The sequence below is a fragment of the Homalodisca vitripennis genome, chromosome 1 (genome assembly GCF_021130785.1).
Source record: "Homalodisca vitripennis isolate AUS2020 chromosome 1, UT_GWSS_2.1, whole genome shotgun sequence".
In the NCBI taxonomy this organism is placed as follows: Eukaryota; Metazoa; Arthropoda; class Insecta; order Hemiptera; family Cicadellidae; genus Homalodisca; species Homalodisca vitripennis.
This window is the reverse complement of record NC_060207.1, coordinates 179,544,427-179,566,387: the sequence shown is the minus strand read 5'-3', so window position 1 is coordinate 179,566,387 and position 21,961 is coordinate 179,544,427. Positions and strand designations below refer to the sequence as shown.

The following is a 21,961-nucleotide window of genomic DNA, read 5'->3' as shown; positions in this document are numbered from 1 at the left end:
GATTTTGAAATGATTGAGTCACAGTAACATTAAACACAGTTTTATAGTTCTTAACAAGTGTTTCACTGTGTCTACTAAGGCTACACATTTAATGAAATATTTCATCTGAACTTCAAAATTGTTTATTTTTATATGTAATGTTAAACACAAACCTAGGCGTATTCAGCAGGGATGGAGTCCAATAATCTAACCCAGGTTTTATATTAATAGGCCTACTAGACTATTATTGTATTTGAACCATTGATATTATCAGCCGATGTTGGTAAATTACTTATAACAAATAATTCAAATAGGCTGAGCTAGGTGTAGCTTGATCCAAAAGCAATTTTTTCATGCTGGCTAAATGAAAATAACGTGAATGGAGTGAATTAAATTTTTAGCTTTAAGAAATGATAAAAATTGTGTTCTTCTGGCTTCAAGACATTTAACTGGTGTCTAATAATTGACCTCTCTACACACACAAACCCTGTAAATATGCCTACTTGTATAGAAGAGAAGGATCTTCTATGTTATCTGGAAAAGATCTTTACATCCACTTTTGGACTATAGTCACAGCTTCATTACTACTCAGGCTCTCCTAGCATCTCAAATACAGGGTGACACAGAATAACGGGAATTTTTAAAAAAATTCTAAAAAATAAGAGTGATGGAAGAAAATGGTTTTATTTGTATTAAATAATTATGAAACACTGATGGAATTTATGATTTTTTAAAAACAACATCCTTTAGGTGGCGTCCTCGTCTACGAATGCATTCTTGAAATCTGCGGTGGAGATTCCTCATTGACCGCTGCAACATCTCAACTGGAATACTGTTAATTTCATCCCGAATTCTCTGTTTTAACTCATTTACAGTTCTTGGTCGAGTTGTGAACACTAGTTTTGAGGTCGCCCCACAAAAAGAAATCGCACACGGTCAAATCTGGTGATCTAGGGGGCCAGGAAACATTACCGAATCTTGAAATGACACGGTTACCAAACAATACTCACACAGCTTCGATTGACTGTCGTGCAGTGTGTGATGTCGCACCATTCTGTTAAAACCAGCATTCTTGAACGTCTGGAAAATTGTTCAATTCAGGTGTAACGAAACGTTGTAACATTTCCACGTAACGATCAGAATTGACAGTTACTGCAATCCCCCGTTCATCCTCAAAAAAATAAGGTCCAATGATCCCATGTAATGAAACAGCACACCATACTGTAACCTTATTAGCGTGTAAAGGGCGCTCATGAAGTTCATTAGGATTTCTGTCTGCTCAGTATCGGTAGTTCTGCTTGTTAACATAATCTGTGAGATGAAAGTGGGCCTCATCTGACATCCACAACTTGCTTAGAAATTCATCTTCATTGTTTATGTGTGTTAAGTTAACATTTGTTGGCAGAATTGCAATCGGGACTGGTAATCATTTTCCTTCAACTGTTGCACTATCTGCAGCTTGTAGGGGTGAAATTTTAATTCTAAATGAAGAATTCTGCGAACACTCTCACGGGACATTTCAACCGCAGCTGCTTGCTTACGAATCGTAACTGCGTGGACTCCTCAATACAGATCGGCGTATAACATCAATGTTCTGTGCAGTACAAGCACTTCTTGGTCGTCCCGTTGGTTTCTTCTTTAAAGCTGATCCACTCTCTTCAAAATTATTAATCCAACTTCTAATGGCATGTTTTGACGGAACGGAATCATGATGTCCTAAGTTGTAAAAACGTCACTCAATCTGGGCAGCTTTCAAACTATCACCGTTTTTATAAAACATTTTTATAGCTAACGCACGCTGTTGCCCGTTCCAAGGTCCATGGCTACTGTAATGGCGGCTTGTTTACTTGGTCACTGTCACTGTCCCGCAGTGCTGCCACAACGCGTTAAAAAAATTCCTGTTATTCTGTGTCACCCTGTACTTCTCAAAAATGTTCCATTTCATGTTTAATTTGCTTCCATTATATTTGTTATAAGTTTTAAGTTGTATATTACTGTGTGTTATGTTAGTTCTTTTGGGTAGGGTACGATAAGCGGACCCGGTTTTTTTATATCGAAGAATAGAGTCATCGATACCTAATATTTGCATCTCAAATCCTAGACTATCAATCGATATAAAAGTACCTATAGTCCTCAATAACAATCATATGTTTTAAATTAAAATATGAATTTAATATTTACAGTGATCAAAAAAATTATTATAAACAAAATTAGGAAAACTGATGATGACCATATTTACTCCTGTCACAGTTAAAGTTGTTTCTTTCCCACAAATTTCACATAATGGGTTTTTCGGTACAAGTCCAACATGTTGAAGCCACGAAAAAGCAATGTCATCTAGTTTTCTAAAATTGACTGCCATTTTTAATAATCAGAATTACTTATGTAAAATTGAAATATTATCCTATGTGTATTATTTTAGAGTGTTTACAGCTGTTGATATAGATTATTTAAGTTATTAGTTCAAAATAATTAATCAGTATCGATTCATTATATCGATGGTTATGATTAAGTAATATCGTTTGCCAATTTCGATATAAAAACCGGGTCCGCATATCGTACCCTACCCGTTCTTTTATTTCTATTAAGTATTTTAGATATATAGCTTGGTCAAGCCTAACAATTGAAAAATACCAATTTGTCTTTTTGATTATAATATTTATCAATGATTATATTGAGCGATATAAAAATCAAATCCGCATGTAGTACAGGCAGTACTTAGCTCTTTTTTAAGCTGCAGTGTAACAAGCGGCCACCACAACAATGACATCATCAATATTTTTGGCAATACAAAATCTCAACTACTAACTTAAATTCACGAACTGAATTACGTTGTAGGTATTTCAAATTATGGTATTTTATAGTTCAGGTATCTATGTATTTCTTAGATTGTATTAGATGTAACAAACAAAGCAATGTAAAACTTACTTCTTAACACTATTAATTGTTAAAGACAATCTTAATGTGTCTTATAGCTTATGAAACAAATAATGCTTATTCTTTACCATTGTACTTGCAGTAATTTCTCAAATACTTACCACACTCTAAATGATTTTATTTTGTTTGAATTAATTTCAAACAATGCTGGTATTTAATGCGTTATAAAATAAAAGCTGGGAATAATTAATTAGGTTAGAGCATTTTTTAATTGATAGTTTGGGTATGTGTAATTGGTATTTTGGTTCATTTATTCAAATGTTGTGATGGCCACTTATTATACTGTAGCCCTTTTTTATTCACCGTCAGTCTTAGGATTTAATTTCTCTGAAAAAGTAGGCCTACTGAAGACCATTTTGATTCTTAGAGAGAGTTTTTATAAAGGTCAGAAAGTCTTAACTTAAATTTGATGCCAAAGAGTCATATAGCGCAATACATTCTCAGAATAATTGACAAAAATACTGGATTTTTTGTTTAATATTAACTTAAGGTTTAAAGAAATTTTGCTGGCGGGTGCAAATGTTCGATAGTTAAGGAAGCTAATATTGGTTATATGAAAACATCTATTTAGAGAGTTTTGTTTATTATTATTAATTTGACAAGTTTCCAAGTTATAGGAAAACTATTCCTAAGATTGTAAGAAGATGGGTAGGCTTTATAATTAGTTTATCAAAGGTTATCTCAATAGTAGATCCATCAGATACCAGGTTTCACTCCAACTTTTTAGCTTCTACTAATGATTGTTTTATTTGAGCTAAATCTAAAGTTTTCGTAAAGAGCTACAGTATTTAGTTTGAAGTGTTCTGCTAATTATTTTCATGGTTATTTATTATTTGGATATTTAATTTCCTTTTTATTTATTTTATAAATCTAAATATAAACCACTTAATAGTAAATTTTTCTTGCTGATGTGTTATTTTGTAGAATTTCATAATTATTGTTCACGCTATTTACCTACGTTAGCCTTAGGCTAGATTATCTATGTGTTATTGTTGTTGTTGTTTTTTTGTTAATTTAGTTAGAATGTTATTGTTTGAAGATTTTTTAATTTTATTGAAGCTTTGAGGTAGTTCTGAGCAATTACTGGGTTAACACTTTGGAATTTTATTGTACATAACACTTCTTTCATATTTTAGTAGAAACCGGGGTAATTCTTAGAAAGTAAGAAACTTGAAAATTAAGTCAGTTAATAGTGCCGAACGATAAGAAGGTTCATTGTCCACTTGTTATCACTGGTATGTGGGAAACAATCAAATCAGTCCTGTGCATGATGGCAAGTCTAATTTACATTATAGATTGATAAAAATGTAAATCTATAGCTTACTCTCCATAATCAATGCAATACTCATAGAAACCATAGTGCTGAAGTGTCTGAGCTTGAATTTAGATTCGATCTTGAGGGAGTTGCTTTTTGTGCCAGTGTTTATCTTTTTGTGCAATTCTGATGGCCAGAGGCATTTTTAAATAGTATACTTTCTCGTGCCATATCATTCAACATGAATGATAATTTTATCATGATCACTTCAGTGGCATCATAAAAGAAAAACATCCTTTGATATAGTTTCTAAAAATCAAGCCGAGGTGGGTGACAAGAACCACTCTTCAGGTTGGGCGATAAGAAACATAGATAATAAACCTTCTTATCGCTCAGAAGTTCAAGGATGGTTATCCAAAATTTAATTCTCATGTTTTTTACTTTTTATGGGGTGCCTCTGATCGTTTTACAAAAATATTAAAGAAATTGAAGTTGATCAAGTAATTGCTGTGAATGATCTACTTTGTAATTTGTTAATGTCATGATGTTTTTTTAACTCTGTAAAAAAGTTGTTTTGCCATAATGTTTTATTATAATTTTAACAAAAGTTTAACAAAATAAATTTAATTAAATATCTACCTCTTTTTTTAAGAACAGAGTATGGTAAATGTTTACCTGAGTATGTTGTCCCACACATATACTCAGCTACCAGACTGGATAAAAAACGGTTTTATAGTACTTCTTAAAAAACTGTATATATGGCTGATAAATCCTGGCCCTGAAATATAAATCTTCTAGGACCAGACTCAATGACTCTATCCTACACAAATACACGTATCACTTCTCACAATTACACCATAAAAATCGTAAGATTTAAGATTTCTAACTCATTTTTTATAAATTTAATGGTAGGTTAAATAATTTATGTTTAAATTTAAAAATAACAGACCATTCTACGAAAGCCGAAAACTTACACTACAGATAACTTATTGCAGATGACTGCTTATTGCAAGCAACTGACCAAATAATACATGTATACATCATGTGGATTCTTATCTAATCTATTGTATAGTGTTTACTTGCCATCCTCCCATGAACCATTTCTACGTATATCCGTTTTTTATTTGTCTGAATATTATATAGTTTTAAAGTAACTTAAACATTTAAGTGCTCAACACATGAAAGACATTAATTGAGGTATAAATAGAGTGCCTGCACTTAAACAACATACATCTTAAATTTTTGTTAAATAGGTAAGTTGTTAATAAAATGCAAAATTTGTAAAAATTAAAAAATATTATTTTAGTTTTTTGGCATTTAGTTTTTTGGCATTTATGTGCTTCCCACCCTAGTGTGGGATCTTAGTAAAAAAAAAGAAATGAATACATAAATAAAAGTAAAGTAAATAAAATTATTTATTACATTTATTTTAGTTTGGATAAAGTTAAATCTGCATTGGATATTATCCATTCTTTATTTTTAAATTATTTGTAATAATTTATAAATTATAAAATAAATCTTAAAGTAGGATTCTTACAGTCTTATGTATTCTGTGTGATCCAACATGTATATTATTTGGTCAGGTTAACATGACTTTATTTGTAGATATTTGTGCGTGCTTTCATTGAAATATTCATATTATTTACCTTAACATCCAAATTTATAACACCAGTATTACTTATCTCCGAAGTCATCTGCTGTCTTCTAGAGTATAGTTATTTTAGACATGGAACATTTTTTTAGAACTACATAGCCTGAAAAAAGGCTATGTTGTTCTAGGCTCCTATAAAATTGTTCTTAAATTTTAAATTTAATGGACTAATTCTACAATATACCAGTAAAATAGTCTTTGAGACAATCATTTAGCCTTGAAAACAGTTGTATTATATGATGAAGTTCTTGATAAATGCGTTCTTCACTCCTCAGCTGCTTAGGGCATGGTGACCAACATACAGTATATAAACCTTCATAGTTAGCTTAAAACTAAATACAGTGTGTTTAGATTCATCGCCTAGAATACCTTAATCTATTATCAATGCTGATGGTATGGTTAAAATGTTTCAGGCAAGTCCCCGTTTTTCCCGGGCCTGGAAGACCAAGCAGCATTGCTGGAGGATCCCACCTCACATCTCGTAGATGGACAAGTGATGGCAGCTCCTCCACCTCCCCTCAGCTCTCCCTCCCGATCCTCCCCCCACAGCCAGGGCTCTGAGACTGGTGAAAGATTCTCCAGGAAAGTCTTTGTCGGTGGTCTACCTCCAGATATTGATGAAGGTATTGCTAAATGTTCTTTTCAATTATTTAAATAGTTTCACATACCTTAGGATCTTCAACTAGTAAACTTCATGAAGCATGTTGGCAGTTTGTTATTATCCGGAGGCCATATTTTTGGAAGAGTTTTTCTTATTGTGCATCTAAAAAAATATATTAGAAGAAATAGATTTAATAATTTAATTTGACTTACTATGAAAATTACATGTCATTATGATGATCGGTTCTTGTTATTTGCCACCCAGATATCATCAAGAAGGAGGCCAAGCTGTCCCCTTATTACATTCCAAAGGCGCCACCGCAGCCCGTACTAATGGCCAAGGGCATTTCTTATAGGTACTTTTCCAACCTCAGATAATGTTCCATCCAACTTTTCTGGTGTCATACCACTTAGGACAATCTGGCACACAATCTGAGGTCGGGAAAGTACTGATCGGTAATGCCCCTGGCCATCAGTCCTGGCTTCGGCGTCAACTCGCACTTTTAGTAGAAAAAGAATAGTATCCATACTATCTAAATTCACTTGATCATGTTTCAGCTCAGATCACGTGAGCACATGCTAACTTTTAATATTTATAATACGTACGTACATATGTATTTACCTACTTATATAATAACTTAATAATAAATAGTAGATACGTACAGAGTGGCCATCATTTCTTTTTGGGAAGCAGAAAACAAGAACTGATCGTCATAATGACATATAATTTTCACAATAAGTAAAGTAAAGTCTGTTCTTTCTAATAATGTAGGTTTTTTAGATTCCCGGTAGGAAAAACTCTTCCAAAAATAGTGGCCTCCGGATAATACCAAAGTACCTACATTTCTACATAACTTCACTAACACATTCCTCTCTTATCTGCATTTAGACTCAATGGTGTAATACGTAGGCTGTGGGATAAAGTCCTAGAATCTTTATCAGATTCTTTATTTAACCTTATAAACATATCTGGCTTGATTCTATTCTATTCAACAAAAAAGGTTTTTTATTGTGGTTTTAACTAAGAATTTTTGTACCAGATGAAATCACAGCCAGTTTCCGCAGATTTGGACCACTTGTCGTCGACTGGCCTCACAAGGCAGAGAGCAAATCTTACTTCCCACCCAAGGGTTATGCTTTCCTTCTATTTCAGGTAAGATAAAACAATTTTTCAGATTACTTCATCTATATAGTTATATCAGTGTTGATTTTTAGAGCAATAAGTGTTTTTTTGTTCTCAAAGTTTTTATAAAACTTAAATGTGGGGAATTATATGTTTCTATGACCCAGAAGTACTTGTGTCTAAGCATGTGCTTATCTACACCTCTTTATCAGCTGGTGAGGATGGTAACTAAGTTTAACCTGGTTATAGATTGTATGAAGTTGATTAGAACCAGTGTAGCATGATGCAAAGGGCTATGACAGTGATGGTGTCTCAGACCCTTTCCCAAGACTCGTTTTTTTTGTCAGCCCTTTTATAGATTTAAAAAATTAAATATGTTGAGATACCCTTCAAAAATGATTTAGATCTTTCCAAATAGCCTAAGAACTTTGCACAACCAGATAAGGTGAATGAAGATACCTATGCTCAGGAAGACCCAATGTATATAGACTCTAGAAACTCTTTGTATTTGGCAAGAGAAGACATGGTGCTGCATTGGGTTCAGTTTCCAAATGAAAATCTTTTTTGAGGTGTTTCTCATTATGTAATCAGGAATATCACATGCGTTTCAGTATAAATCCCTCCAAAAGAGGAACTGTCCAGGACATGGAGGCAGCTGAAGATTTCTCCATCATCCAATGACATTCGGACTATTCTTCCTCAGACATGCCCACATTTGTCATATCTGCAAACATCACCTGGGTGGAGTGTTATGTACAAGAGTCTTGCTTTTACTGTTGGTTGGGTTTATTTCATGAATGTAATCTATCTATTGGTTGATGGACAGATTTTCTGTATCATATGTATTTTTCTCGCTAATCATTTGAATAAGATCAAGTAATGAGAGAGTACGGTATGCATGAGTCTAAAAGTTAAACAGAAAAGTTACAAGTGGAGCTGCAAGAGGGGTGTTTGATGTGTGACAGTAAAATATACCAGAGTTCCACTTAATAGGCCAACCATCTCATCATGTTGTTGCAGGTTTACCGGTGTCAGAGTTGAAGTTTGTTCTTCCTCTGATATCTGGTGATTTGTGAGGACATTTTCACCTCTGAGTTCCCTTGCTTTTCTGCATCTAGATCCAATAGCATAACTTCCAAGCAGTGCAGTGGAGTAACGTTTCAGAATCGATTGAACCTTTTTCTTTGAGTCTGTTTGATTCTGTGATAATCGTTATTATCAGGACTTGTCTTTATTGCTAAATTATCAATTCTGTTCAACATGACAACTTTCAACCGTTCAACATCTTTTTTTAATATCAAGACATCTCCGTAATATGTTGGTTCAATGCATTCGGAAAGCAAATGTAATTGACTTTGCATCAGTGTTTCTTTGATGGCTGAATATATTGTTCTAAGTGTTTTCATAATAGAAGCATGGTAGAAGTTTTGTCACCTTCATGTTGCATTTCTAAATGTTGCAAAGACATATGAGAATGTGAGTCTATATTGCAAAATATAACTAATTAAACAAATTCTGACAGGATTTTTATAATGGATAGGACTTAAACGGTTAAATGTTTTATAAAAGATGTATAGCCATAGAAAATGTATCTTCTTGGGCACTTATTGTAGAGATCATAGAAGTTTAGAACTTGTGTTCAGATACTTCAATAGCATATTGTAAAGGTCCTAGTAGTGTGTTGTAGTTCAGATACGTCTTGTCAAAGCTGAATGTCATAACGTAAGTGTGAATTATAAAATTTGTGGAAACTTTAGTTTAGTTTTTTTGTTACTGATTTCACGGACATTGTCATGGTTTAGTAATACAAAATATCAACCTTTATTCTGTAGTTCAGTTTTAATAATTAGTGTTATGTTTTGTTTTTATTAAGTGTATGTTTTAGAGTTAGTGACTTTGACTCACAACATGGTGGTTGTCATTCCAGACTTATGTGTATCACAATGCTCTGGTATGATTTTGTTATTTTAACCTACATTGTAATTATATGTTTGGTTAATTATTCACATGAAGAACAGATCAGATTGTAGATATCAAAACTCAGTGTTACTGATTTTTTGTATCACTGAACGATAGCAAATGTCCAGAAAAATCCTGTTTCCTTCATTCATAAGTTGCTCTTCGATGTATTAGTGCTGTAATCCGACGTTAACGCAGATAATTTTAATTCAATAGTACATGTTAAGATTCAAAATGATAACCCAATGTTTTGTGCAGGATGAGAGCTCTGTGCAGCAACTGATTGACGCTTGTATCCAAGACGAAGACAAGCTGTACCTCTGCGTGTCCTCACCCACAATCAAAGACAAGCCAGTGCAGATCCGCCCCTGGCGCCTATCTGATGCAGACTTTGTGCTGGATGCCTCCATGCCGCTGGACCCACGTAAGACCGTTTTCGTGGGGGGTGTCCCTCGCCCTCTCAAGGCCGGTAAGTACTATCTTCTTTTTTAAGAAAATATATATCATTGTATTGTCTTTCTTTTTTTGACATTTTTCATAAATCAGACAATGATATGTTTCTTTTCACTAAAATTTTAGGAGCAAGTATGAAATTAAATAATATAAATCACAATAGAAGCTCATTTTAAGATTGGATTTTAGTGATACTTTGTTTAAAACTTATTTTAGACCATTGATGGTTCGAATAAAATTTAGGATTTAAGATATTTGCCATTGTTACATGCTGCAAAAAAGAACAGTATATTTTGAGGGTTTGGATCTATCCTTTTCTTAATCTTGGATCTGACGATCATATTTTCCTTAGATGGCAGGCCAATTTGAGTATTTTGTACCCATTGTTTGAAAATGTTGTAAAAAATATTTTTAACCTGTAGCATACCAATAATCATCTGAAACAAAAAATATTTATTAACAAACAAAAGCTGATATTTTATTTTAGCTTTATTATAAGCTTTGTACATTTTCAGACAGATTAGTAATATCAATAAAGTTAGAAAATTTTTAATGTGAGAGAACATTTTTAAACACTTGATAGGAAGTAGAAATCGTACAGTTTGACCCAGTACATTTTTAAGAAAATAAATTTTTATACATAATATAGTATAGTACGATAGTAACTGAATGATGTCTGTTTGCAGTGGAGTTGGCCATGATAATGGATCGTCTGTATGGTGGCGTGTGCTACGCAGGGATCGACACAGACCCAGAGCTCAAGTACCCGAAGGGTGCTGGCAGGGTGGCGTTCAGCAACCAGCAGAGTTACATTGCAGCCATCAGTGCTCGCTTCGTACAGCTGCAGCATGGTGACATTGACAAGAGGGTTAGTCAGGAGTTACTGCCACAATAATTTACAAACTATTTGTGACTCCCCATTTTCAGAAGGCTGTGTATTTCCCAGTGTAATTGGGTATCTAATCGGGTGTGCAATCAATACCAAAATCCGCTTTATTCATTTAACTTGATTCTGCTAATTAAACGTAACTTGCTTTTAGGTTAGTAACTTATAATTACTTTAAATAACGATAACAATTCTCTAAAAAATGTATTGGCTTTTGTATTTTTTAGAGATTGGGGCCCTCATAAACTCTTCTAAACAAATGTTTTGACTTTTGTATTTTGTAGAGATTGGGTCCTTATGAACTCTTCTACCATACTTGGCAGTAAAAGTAAGTACACTACACTCTCAGATTGGAGTACAATCGATCTCTATGTTCTCGCATGTGACTAAGTGTGAGTGTTGTGAAGAAGGCTGTGATGAAATTTGATTATCTCCTTATTCAGTCTTCTTTCAGAACAATTCTTGGGAAAAAATGTTCTACTTGCTCTTAGGAAAAATCTTTCAAAAATGCTAAAGCTCAGTTAACTTTTGTGACTAATTCTCTTAGTTCTCTTGTCTGGTATCTTCCTCCTTGGCCAAATTTGGTTCAGGTCCTTAAGAGCATTAAGAGGACACACAGGTTACCTTCTGGTCACACATTTGAGACTTCGTTAATAACATGGGAATATTTGATTAGATAATAGATATTCGAATATAGATATTAGAAAATAAATACTTAGCCACTTCTCAATATTTCTTGTTTTTTTTTCAAAAGGGAAATGTTTAGTAACTAATAAAAAAAAAAAAAAAAAGAACAGATAACAATTTACATTTACAGGTTTTTTAAAAGATTACATTTTAAAAAAAACCGAAACTATTTTTTTCTTGTAAAAGGCACTAGTAGTTGAACAGGCTAACTGCCATACGCTGATGGCTCAAATGAAAAACATCCCTCGAGATAGTACCAACCAGTAATATAAAATTTGAAAAGGCTGGTCACTAATGCTTGAGAGCTAAAACTATTACAAATTCACAACCATGTTATTGTATGTAGCAGTACAATGGCTGACAATTGCCGTTATTATAGAAGTGCACAAACCATTTAACCCTTTGAGTGCCAACGTCCGATTTTACCGGACGACAAAAGTTGGCCGAAAAGTGCCGACGTCTGATTTTACCAGACGTTCGGGAAAGAGTCACTAAAAATTGTAACCTTTAATATTTTTCAATAATATCATATTGAAATGTTTGTGAAGAATCGTTCTTTTCACAATAAATTGTTATAGTACACTTCCGATCAAACTTTAAATTATGAAACTCACATATAAACATTTTTGGTTGCCATAGCTACCAGAAACAATGTGACAATAGTTTCTTAAAAGTTGTATAACTTACTCATTATTGAAGATAATAATATAAATTGTTCAAGATTTACAGACAATTGCATACACTTTCCAGTGATATGGACTAAGAAAAGGATATGAATTTTTTTGGTCATAATAATTTGGTTGAAAAATGAAATTAAAAAATATTTTTGTATTATTTTTAGGTGTCTATTTTTGGTATTCCTAAATTTAGTGTTATGGTAACTTTGTTATTTTATGTTAATTAAACAGAGTTTTCAGAGAAAAATAAAAAAAGAATCATGTTGATAGCTTATTAAATAATCGAACTGTGAATTTTTTACTAAAACCTTGCAAAATGCCTGAAAAAGGGCTGGCACTTTTAGGTACACCCACTAGAAAAACACCTGGCACTTTTCAGTATACCCACTCAGTAAATACTTGGCACTCAAAGGGTTAAATTCTCATTATGAAGTAAAATAAAACACTACATCTTTTCTGTCCATTCTGACACAATATAGTATATGTTAAAAAGTACTCACGACTCTAACTTTTGAGATGCCCAAAGAAGTTGCACAATAGCTTATAGAACCAAAATAACAAACGTACAAATTTGAATAATATTCACCATGAAGGTAGAAACGATGGATAAACTTCTCCATGAAGGTAGATGATGAGGTAAAGATATAAAAAATTTGGATTTCCTGAGTCCGATTTTCTCCTGTCTCGGATCTGATCCTCTCTTCCAAGGCATTTATTTACAAGAGATGTACTGTAGAAGAAGGTTACTCCACAGCTCGGTTATTTCTATACCTAAAGGCTTTCAGAGCCTATCTTGGCAATGATGTCCAACGTTTTAGACTTAGAAATGCCTTTGTGACCCAGCACTCAACCAAGGTTAACTTTGTTCGTCTTTGCCAGTTTCATTAGAGTATTCCTGCATTCCTCTACTACCTTTGAGTCAAAAGAGCAGGCGTCAAGTGCCATTTAAGCTGCCTGACTGTCTGATAGTGTTAGGTATTCTGCACCTTTAGGTCCATTTTGTATGAACCTCTGACACAAGTTTGCCACGACTTCTGCTTGGAATGCAATTTTCCTAAGGACACCACCAGTCTGGCTTCTTGGCCCTTATACATCACACTCTTCCATAGAATCTTGGTATAACACTTCATAACACCTTTTATAGGGTAACCCCTTTTGTATACTATTGATCTCTATTTTCTATGGAAACTATGGTTTATGAAAGGAGTATTTTTTACCATGTGCTCCAAAATATTTGTTATCATTTCGACAGAGGAAATTTTTTTATTATTGTATGTGTTCTGAGGAAGTAAATGTTATCATCTTTCTAATGGAGAGCTTGGTATGCATTTCACTTCAATATGGCAGCCGTTCCATGTTAACAAAATTCACAATTCTGTTATTTATGGGCCCAGAAAAAAATGTTTATGTGCAAATGTAGTTAAAATGATGTATTTTAAAAATAAACCATATCAATGTCTCTATTTTCACAAAAGCCAGAAAGATTGTTTGAACTTAGAATCCATCTCAAATCCAAAAATGTTTTACTTTTAAAACTTAGATTACAGTGTCTTTAATGCTCATGCATTGTGAAATATGCAGTTATCTGATAATACTAATAGTTTTAAGTTTAAATTATAATTTAATATAGATTTTTTATATTAAATATAAGCCAATGTTATAGGTCAAGCAAGCTTCAGATGTATGGCCGGTAGTTAACCTGTGTGTCCCCTTAACAAGGTGTTTGAGATACAAACAAATTCTGCTCCGTTGAGAATCGCCCCACCTTATTGCAAATTATAATTGTTTTGGTGGTCTTTAAGTAGATCAGCTCCTTTATTTTGAACAACAACCCTGAAAGGACTTAGAAACATGGGAACGTCTGTCAAGAAGAGATCTTGATTGTAAAAATATTGGTTTCGAGAAGACTTTAAGTGCTAAATTGCTCTTGAATGTTGTATCACTCACATATACTTTTCTCCATTAAGTTGATCCACCTCGTGTTTTCTACAAAAATTAGCTAGATTACTCAGGGAACAATTTGCTGAACCCACTTAAAACACTGCAGTGTTTTTGACAATAGCATCATCTTTGACTGTGGAGCACAATCTTCCATCACAAACTATGATTGTGGACAAGCTAAAAGCTCTTGAAGAGGTTAGATTTGATTACTAAAACTCTATGCTACCTGGCAGCAATTTTTCTCAAGTTCAAATTTTTCAATAAATATAAATAAAAATCTGTGTCTGGGTGAGATAATGTCTGTGACATATTCATTTTTGGGTGAAAGAGAATGTTACAAGTCTATAATATATTACAAAATATCCACTAACTAATATGCTATAAATTATTACTCAAATACATTTTTTATTTTAGAATATATATTTTTACAGTCAGAGAGTTTAACTCGTGGTGTGTTGCAGGTCGAAGTGAAGCCATATGTACTTGATGACCAGATGTGTGATGAGTGTCAGGGTCAGCGCTGTGGTGGCAAGTTCGCTCCGTTCTTCTGCGCCAACGTCACATGTCTTCAGGTATGAATGATATCTGATGAGTATGTGATTCTAGCACGTCGGTACAAATTGTTAATCTTTTAAACTATTTTAACTCCTTTAGGACCACAAGTTTTCAGATTTGCTTTGTTTTATGAGAAAAGATTAGATTCAAGAATTGATTACTCTACAATCAAAATCTTTTAAATTTGCATGTCACTAATTATTGGAGATAATTCAGTTACATGTCTTACCACTTGTAGAGATGTTTGTAAATCAATGATGTTCTTTGTCATGGGCCACAAATAATTATGTAAACAAAAGGAGACAGTTCCTCTAAAGATAGACACAACCAACAAGACTATGCAGCAGTAGTCTGTACAGTCGGACAGGTTGAGATCATCTGTTACCTTCTGCACTCATAGTGTAACTCACCTACTACATGGGCTATGCAGTGAGCACCACCAAGATCATGCAGTGGTAGACTGTACAGTGGGACAGGTTGAGATCATCTGTTACCTTCTGCACTAGTGTAACTCACCTACTACATGGGCTATGCAGTGAGCACCACCAAGATCATGCAGTGGTAGACTGTACAGTGGGACAGGTTGAGATCATCTGTTACCTTCTGCACTCATAGTGTAACTCACCTACTACATGGGCTATGCAGTGAGCACCACCAAGATCATGCAGTGGTAGACTGTACAGTGGGACAGGTTGAGATCATCTGTTACCTTCTGCACTCATAGTGTAACTCACCTACTACATGGGCTATGCAGTGAGCACCACCAAGATCATGCAGTGGTAGACTGTACAGTGGGACAGGTTGAGATCATCTGTTACCTTCTGCACTCATAGTGTAACTCACCTACTACATGGGCTATGCAGTGAGCACCACCAAGATCATGCAGTGGTAGACTGTACAGTGGGACAGATTAACAAATTATGGTGGTTTTCTTAATAATAATTTACTTGCAACTTGTATGTTTTATATTTGTTGGAGCATTGGAATCCAACAAACAGTGGCATTGTTGAATCTACTGAGGGAAGACACTTCCTGGTAGCTATCCCAGAAAGGTTTGGTGTTAATCAAACAAGGATATAATGCCTTCAAAGCTACCTGGCTATCAGTTTTAATAATAATTGTCTTATTAATATAATATATTATATATATATTATATAATAGGCTCCTGTACCACAGACTAAGATTCTCACAACCAACCAACCACATTCTATAGCAGTTGTGAGAGACTGTGGCATAAGAATCCATAGAGATCACCAGCTTCTAAATGATCTTACCCCTGCAATTCCGGTGCCTGTGCCACTTTCTGTCGTAAAACTATCAGTAAACTATTCAAGGAGAGGTAACCTTCCCTCAGATCAAATCTCCCTAGAAGGCAATGATTTTAACCCTTTATATTTGTCGAAGGAATATTTTTGAGGCATATGATCAGAGATCAGCAAGGTCCTTATATCCTGTCACAAATCTGACCATCAACACCTTGTCACTAGACTATCAACAATCATCTAAGTGCCAGTGTTGTTAAAAGCCCTGTCAATGTCCATAAAAACATCCAGAACCACTTCTTGCACTGCCAGTGTTTTCTCTATTCTGCATATCAATTGATAGATTTCCTCTTCAATGAAGCCAGTTCAGAACTAAGCTAGGCTATCACAAGATCTCATCCTATTGATGGCAGAACAGATATCCTCTGAAGAATCTATAACAGCAGGAATCAAGTTAGCGGCAGATGTTAGAGATGTGCCAAAAGAACAAGAACTAGTTCCTTCAGACCATTCCAAAACCGGAACATGCCCAAAATTCACTTCTTTGGAATGCAATGTTGCGTCGGAACGGTTCACTAAACATGTGAAATAGTTCCGGTCATTCTGGCTCTGTTAAGTAGAACACTAAGCTGCTAAATGTTCCATTTACATTTATTGACAACATTTCAAGTGCAACTTGTCACTCTACTTGACAATTTTAGAGGGGCTGCAATTTAAGATTGACATTGGTTATCAAACTACTGTAATTAATTGAAATACTTAATCATAACTATCTATTTTACTATTTTAATTGAGTTTATTTTCTCAATATTGAATTATGTTTTAGCGTCTGATTTTGCATTATATATAATTTATAAAGGAATTTTCAGTATTTCAGAAATCTTACGTTCTGATTTAAATAAATAGTATTGATTTAAAGTTTTTAGTTTACTTTGATCACCAATACCGTCAGTAATTTTATGAGGGGATTTAAATTTAAATTGCTGTTATGGTACTGCAAATCAAGGTGGATATCTGTAATGGACAAAAACCAATTGACCAGTCATTTTCAAAATGTATTTGTAAACTTCATTGTTATATCTATGTTATGGAATATCTTACATTTCAAATATCTCGAATCAAAGTGTTCGGAATCATGGTGTGCACTATATTGTTTCAGAACGAAATCAGCCAGGAAGATGGTAAAACATTTTATTTAAACACTAATATATACCTACTGGACGTATTTAATATTGAGGTTTTGATATTGTGCTCTCTGTGATCGATTATTGCCTCCCTGTCTATGGCAACATTGTGACTAAAGGAGATTTAGAAAAATTACAGAGGGTCCAAAATATGTGTGTAAGGTATGTGTGTGGTTTAAGAAGGTTTGACCATGTTTCGGAGGCTCGACGATCGCTGGGTTTGTTGACTGTAGCTGATACTTGTACCCTGCGCTCCTCATGCCTGGTTTACAGAATCCTGACCACTGGCAGGCCGGGATACCTGAGAGAAAAACTAAAAAGCAGGTCTCAAGTCCGATCTCGCAGTACTAGACAGGATCAAGTGTTGGAGATGCCTCGCGTTCGCCGTGAATTTGAAAGAAAGCGATTTGCGTACTTTGCTCCCAAATTATATAATGAACTGTCCTCCAGCGTAACAGGCCAGGGTGTATCTGAAACGACATACAAAGAAAATATATACAAGTATTTAATGTACAATACAAGGTGATATAGCCATATATAACTGTATGTCTAATATTATGTTTTATTTTTAATAACTATAAAATAAGCTTTTAATTTTTTAAGAACTATAATAAGACATGAGTCGTTTTGTAAACCAGCAATTATTGTTGAAAACCGCTCCAAAATAAAGTCCTTATTTATTTATTTATTTATTTTATATTGCATGGATGGGATCATGTAATGCAAGGTCCTGGAGTTTTCAGGAAGATTTTTCAGAATTAAATTAAAATTATTTTAGAAGCAGATTCATACTGTTATGGTAACCTCTTATGTAAACCAGGAGTATACATATTACAACCTGTTTGTTTGTTTGTAGTACTACTGTGAGCATTGTTGGGCCACCATCCACTCGCGCCCCGGCCGAGAGTTCCACAAGCCTCTGGTCAAGGAGGGTGCTGATCGGCCACGGGCTGTGCCCTTCCGTTGGTGTTAACCCAGGCGCACATTAGCGCAATTCTCTAGCCAATCCGTATATTAGCCTAGATTCTCTTAATTCGCTGTAAACATAGTCTAATTCTCCATTAACTGTTATCATTACATATTGACTTTATGTAACTCTTCACCATTCTTTAGATGTCTTGTGGCCCTTTCGCCGCGTCCTTGTCAGTTTTGGTGAAATCCTCTTCAGGGTATTTTTGTAAATACGCATCATCTATTGGGAAGTCGTATGCTCTACAAGCCTAACAGTACCTTTTTCACTTCCTTGAGTCCTTTAATTCCTTTTTTCTTCTCTGTTGGATTTTTTCTGTTTGATGTAACAACAAGTCCCTCACATGTTTTGTATAGTCGTTGTAAATAGTCGCTGTAAAAACATTTTTGATTGTACTGAGCCAAAACTTGTACCACGTAGTTTAACAGACCACTTGTGTTTTTGTATTGTCAAAAGAATACATTTCCTCATAGGTAGTTTGTTTTATTTTTGGGACTCGTTTTTGTATATAAACACTTTTTTACTTTGCCACTGACCTTTGATATTCTGATCGGCATAACTACTTTTGTACGTTACGGAAGGAGGGGTGAAAGCCTTGGACCAGTGAGATTCTGATGCTGTCCAATCCCTTCTCTCACTACAATGTCTCGGCATCAGATGTTCAGATCTCCCGATACCAAAGAGATGGAGATATCTAGTCAACCCTAACCTAATCCTAATCCTAATCCTAACCCTAGCCTAGCTCTAGCTTACAAGCTGAGTAAGTGTCTTCTCTCCATATGGGTACAAAGAGTCCTTTATTTTATATCTCCTAGTAAGGTGTAAGAAATATTAATATATAAATAGTGACCCCTCCCTGTATTTGTCCCACTTTTTTACGATTTGTAAATGCTTTCTTTGAGGATGGGAAGTTGGCCGATGGTCAAACCAGGTTCATAGTCGGATTTTAATTTTCTACTTTTAATAATGATTCCAGCGAAAGAGTAAAGCCTTACCGCTTGTTTAGATTTTCAATTCAGAATGAGAATTTTCATACCGGATGTTGAGTGTTTCATACCATGTGTTAAAAGTGTTTTTAAGAATATTCGATTCCAGTAATTGAATGATATAGATAGATGTATGTTATTTTTTACTTTCTTAATAAAACGTAGTTGTTATTTTTACGAGCGATTGCGTTTGTTGTGTTGTACGCTTGTAACGGACTGCTGTAAGCGGTCGCCTCGTGTTGCCAAGCAGCATACCAGGCTAGGCCTAATAACGAATGTATCTTTTCTACACAGAACTAAACAAACACGTTTGTCTTATGTGATAGTTGTATTCAATACAGAGTCTACTCGTGATTCGTTTGTAGCCTTGGCTAAATTATTTTAAACGTTTAGCACTATAATTGATACTTTTTTTATTAATCAAATAAGACTATAAAATTTGTATAGATATTCCAGTGTGATGATTCCACCTGTGTAGTAGAGTGTAGTTTCTATTATATACAGTCTGGCACTTTACCGTAGTATAGTGTTCACACCTGTCGATGTACCGTTACCGTACCGACTGATACAGTACCGTACCGTACCGACCTACAATACAATATGTGTCGGTATCTCGTATTTGTGTCTCTTTGTTACCATTTTCTGTAGACTGCATCACACGCTTTTCTCAATTTGGATTTTAACAATACACTTCTCGGTAAGTCGCCTCTGGTGGTTTACCCGATATCTACTTTTATTGAACTATATTTAATGTAGGGAAATTTTAGGGTATAAATTAGTATAAATAGGTTTTATGAGACGTTCTAAGCAGATGTGTTCTCTGTAATAGTTTTCTAGTTTGTCTTACAATTGGTCTGAGGCCTGAGGCGACGATGGACACACGATAGTTGCCGAGGCTGCACCCAACAACTTACAGAAAATTGTACAGGACCAAACAACTACTATTTGTCGTCAAACATTGTACAAAACCTCAAACATAACTTTGTAGATGCATGAATCTGACTAGTAGCTCATCAAGAAATACTTTTACTGCTGTATTTGCTATGGGTCTTTTTATATCTACGCGTTTTTTAAAGTCTTAGTAAAAGTATTTCTTCTCATCTTCTGGAATGCGATTGAAATAATTCAAAAAAAAGGTTAAAAAAAATAAGGACTTAGCACAATGTTTGCACCTCTGTGGATTTGTAACCTTGATACATTGAATAGGCTAACAAGGTTCATTCTTATTTAATTTATAAGTACCAACTGAATTCAGAGTTTTAATTATTTTCTGTATTATACTTGTGTGGTTTTAAAATTTATATCCTTAAAATTTATGCTAAAGTATTTTGTTGTTGTATAGTATCATTTAATTTTAAACTGTTGGAGATTTAATAGAGTTTATTTACATTATATTTATTTATTCAATGTGTTCTGTTATTAATTTCATATTTTGTAACCGTTAAGATATTACTTGTTGATCTCTGAAGATTTTAATTTGATAGTAACAGACGAAGCCAAGCCAATTGCACAGACAAACTCAGTTCCACTGACTGAAATGTTGTTGTATATACTTCATCGCAATTTGTTACACACAACACAATAACCATTTTCTAATTTCAATACTCGAGTTACCAGATTTCGATTGACCGACCTCAGCTTCAACGTCGGCGGAATGTCATGTTTCAATCGCATCGTTAGTCGAGTCGAGCCGAGTCGGTGTGAAAGTACAAATGTCGGTGTGTGTCTCGCTGTTTTGCTTTGGTGTGCCCGTGCCCGCTGTATATACTGTACTGTACCCTCAATGTTACCACTATGTTAAGTCTAGTATTGTGCACTACTTAGCGTTAAGTGTTTGGTGTGGCACTGTTGTAGTCAATTGTTATGGTTTGCCGGACGTTTCGTCTCATCAAATCTTTATTTTTCTATAACTTCTAGCTTGTGAATTCTTTTTGGTCATGAAATTACCACAAAGTTTTTATAATATTAGCACAAGCTATCGAATTCGGTTACCTTTTAAACTTTCTAGATTCTAATATATTTAAAATATTTTTTTAATATGTAAAGTGTTTTTAAATTAATAGTTTTTTATAGACGATTACATTTGTATGTAGGAACGTGCAATAGCTAAGTAGGTTCGAAATCTATTAGCCCTCAGACCAGGCAGGCAGGGTACCCTACCGGTGAGTTTGTATGACAGACACTCCGGTCTGCCTAACAAAAATATTTTAGCTAACAATTTTATATATGTTCTAAACGCTATGTAAGTTATATGTTATGTCTTGTTGATACTGTGAACCAAAGCAAAACAGCCGCCGTCGTGCGAGCTAGGAAAGGACTAGTTCTGGCTTTAATTAATTTTAAATTAATACTGTTAGTTATAGTATTCTAGATAGGGGTTCATAATTTGTGTGCATTTTCAATCACTCCTATTTTTTATGAATTTTGTACATTTTCTAATTTTTGTACGATAAACGCAGACGGTCAGCCCTGTGCCTGGCGACTGTCCGCATTGCTTTGTAACCAAAATTCACCCTAGTTATTTTTGTTGAAGATCAAACTTTTTATGTTTTATAAAATAATTATTAAAAATGTCAACTGTGTTTATTTGATAAATATTGCTGTTAATTCTTCATATCTTGATGTGTTTTTATTATAATACCCAAGTACCACTCCTGTCATGTTTCCTTTTCATCAATATTATTCTATTCCACTAGCCATGCTTTAACCAATCTATCAATAAATATAAGATTAAGAATGATAAGTAACACATTCTTGTAGGAATAAGGATACGTGATTGTGTTGCGAAGAGCCTGTTACATAATGAGTTATTAGTAATTGACTTTTTTGTTAGTTTAGAAACACAGGTAGGTGAAA

The 21,961-nt window shown here is 34.3% G+C and overlaps 1 protein-coding gene across 3 annotated transcripts in view; it reads left to right on the top strand.

Moving 5' to 3' along the window:
• LOC124352805 (translational regulator orb2) overlaps positions 1–21,721 on the top strand; it is a 902,153-nt gene extending 880,432 nt beyond the window's left edge. For all 3 annotated transcript variants that reach the window (XM_046802484.1, XM_046802485.1, XM_046802486.1), the window contains 6 exons: positions 6,236–6,445; positions 7,463–7,575; positions 9,763–9,973; positions 10,644–10,825; positions 14,610–14,720; positions 18,006–21,721. In XM_046802484.1, coding sequence (XP_046658440.1) covers positions 6,236–6,445; positions 7,463–7,575; positions 9,763–9,973; positions 10,644–10,825; positions 14,610–14,720; positions 18,006–18,122 — 944 coding nt within the window. In that variant the 3' untranslated portion in view covers positions 18,123–21,721. The remainder of the gene's footprint in view (positions 1–6,235; positions 6,446–7,462; positions 7,576–9,762; positions 9,974–10,643; positions 10,826–14,609; positions 14,721–18,005) is intronic.
• The last annotated feature ends 240 nt before the right edge of the window (positions 21,722–21,961 follow it).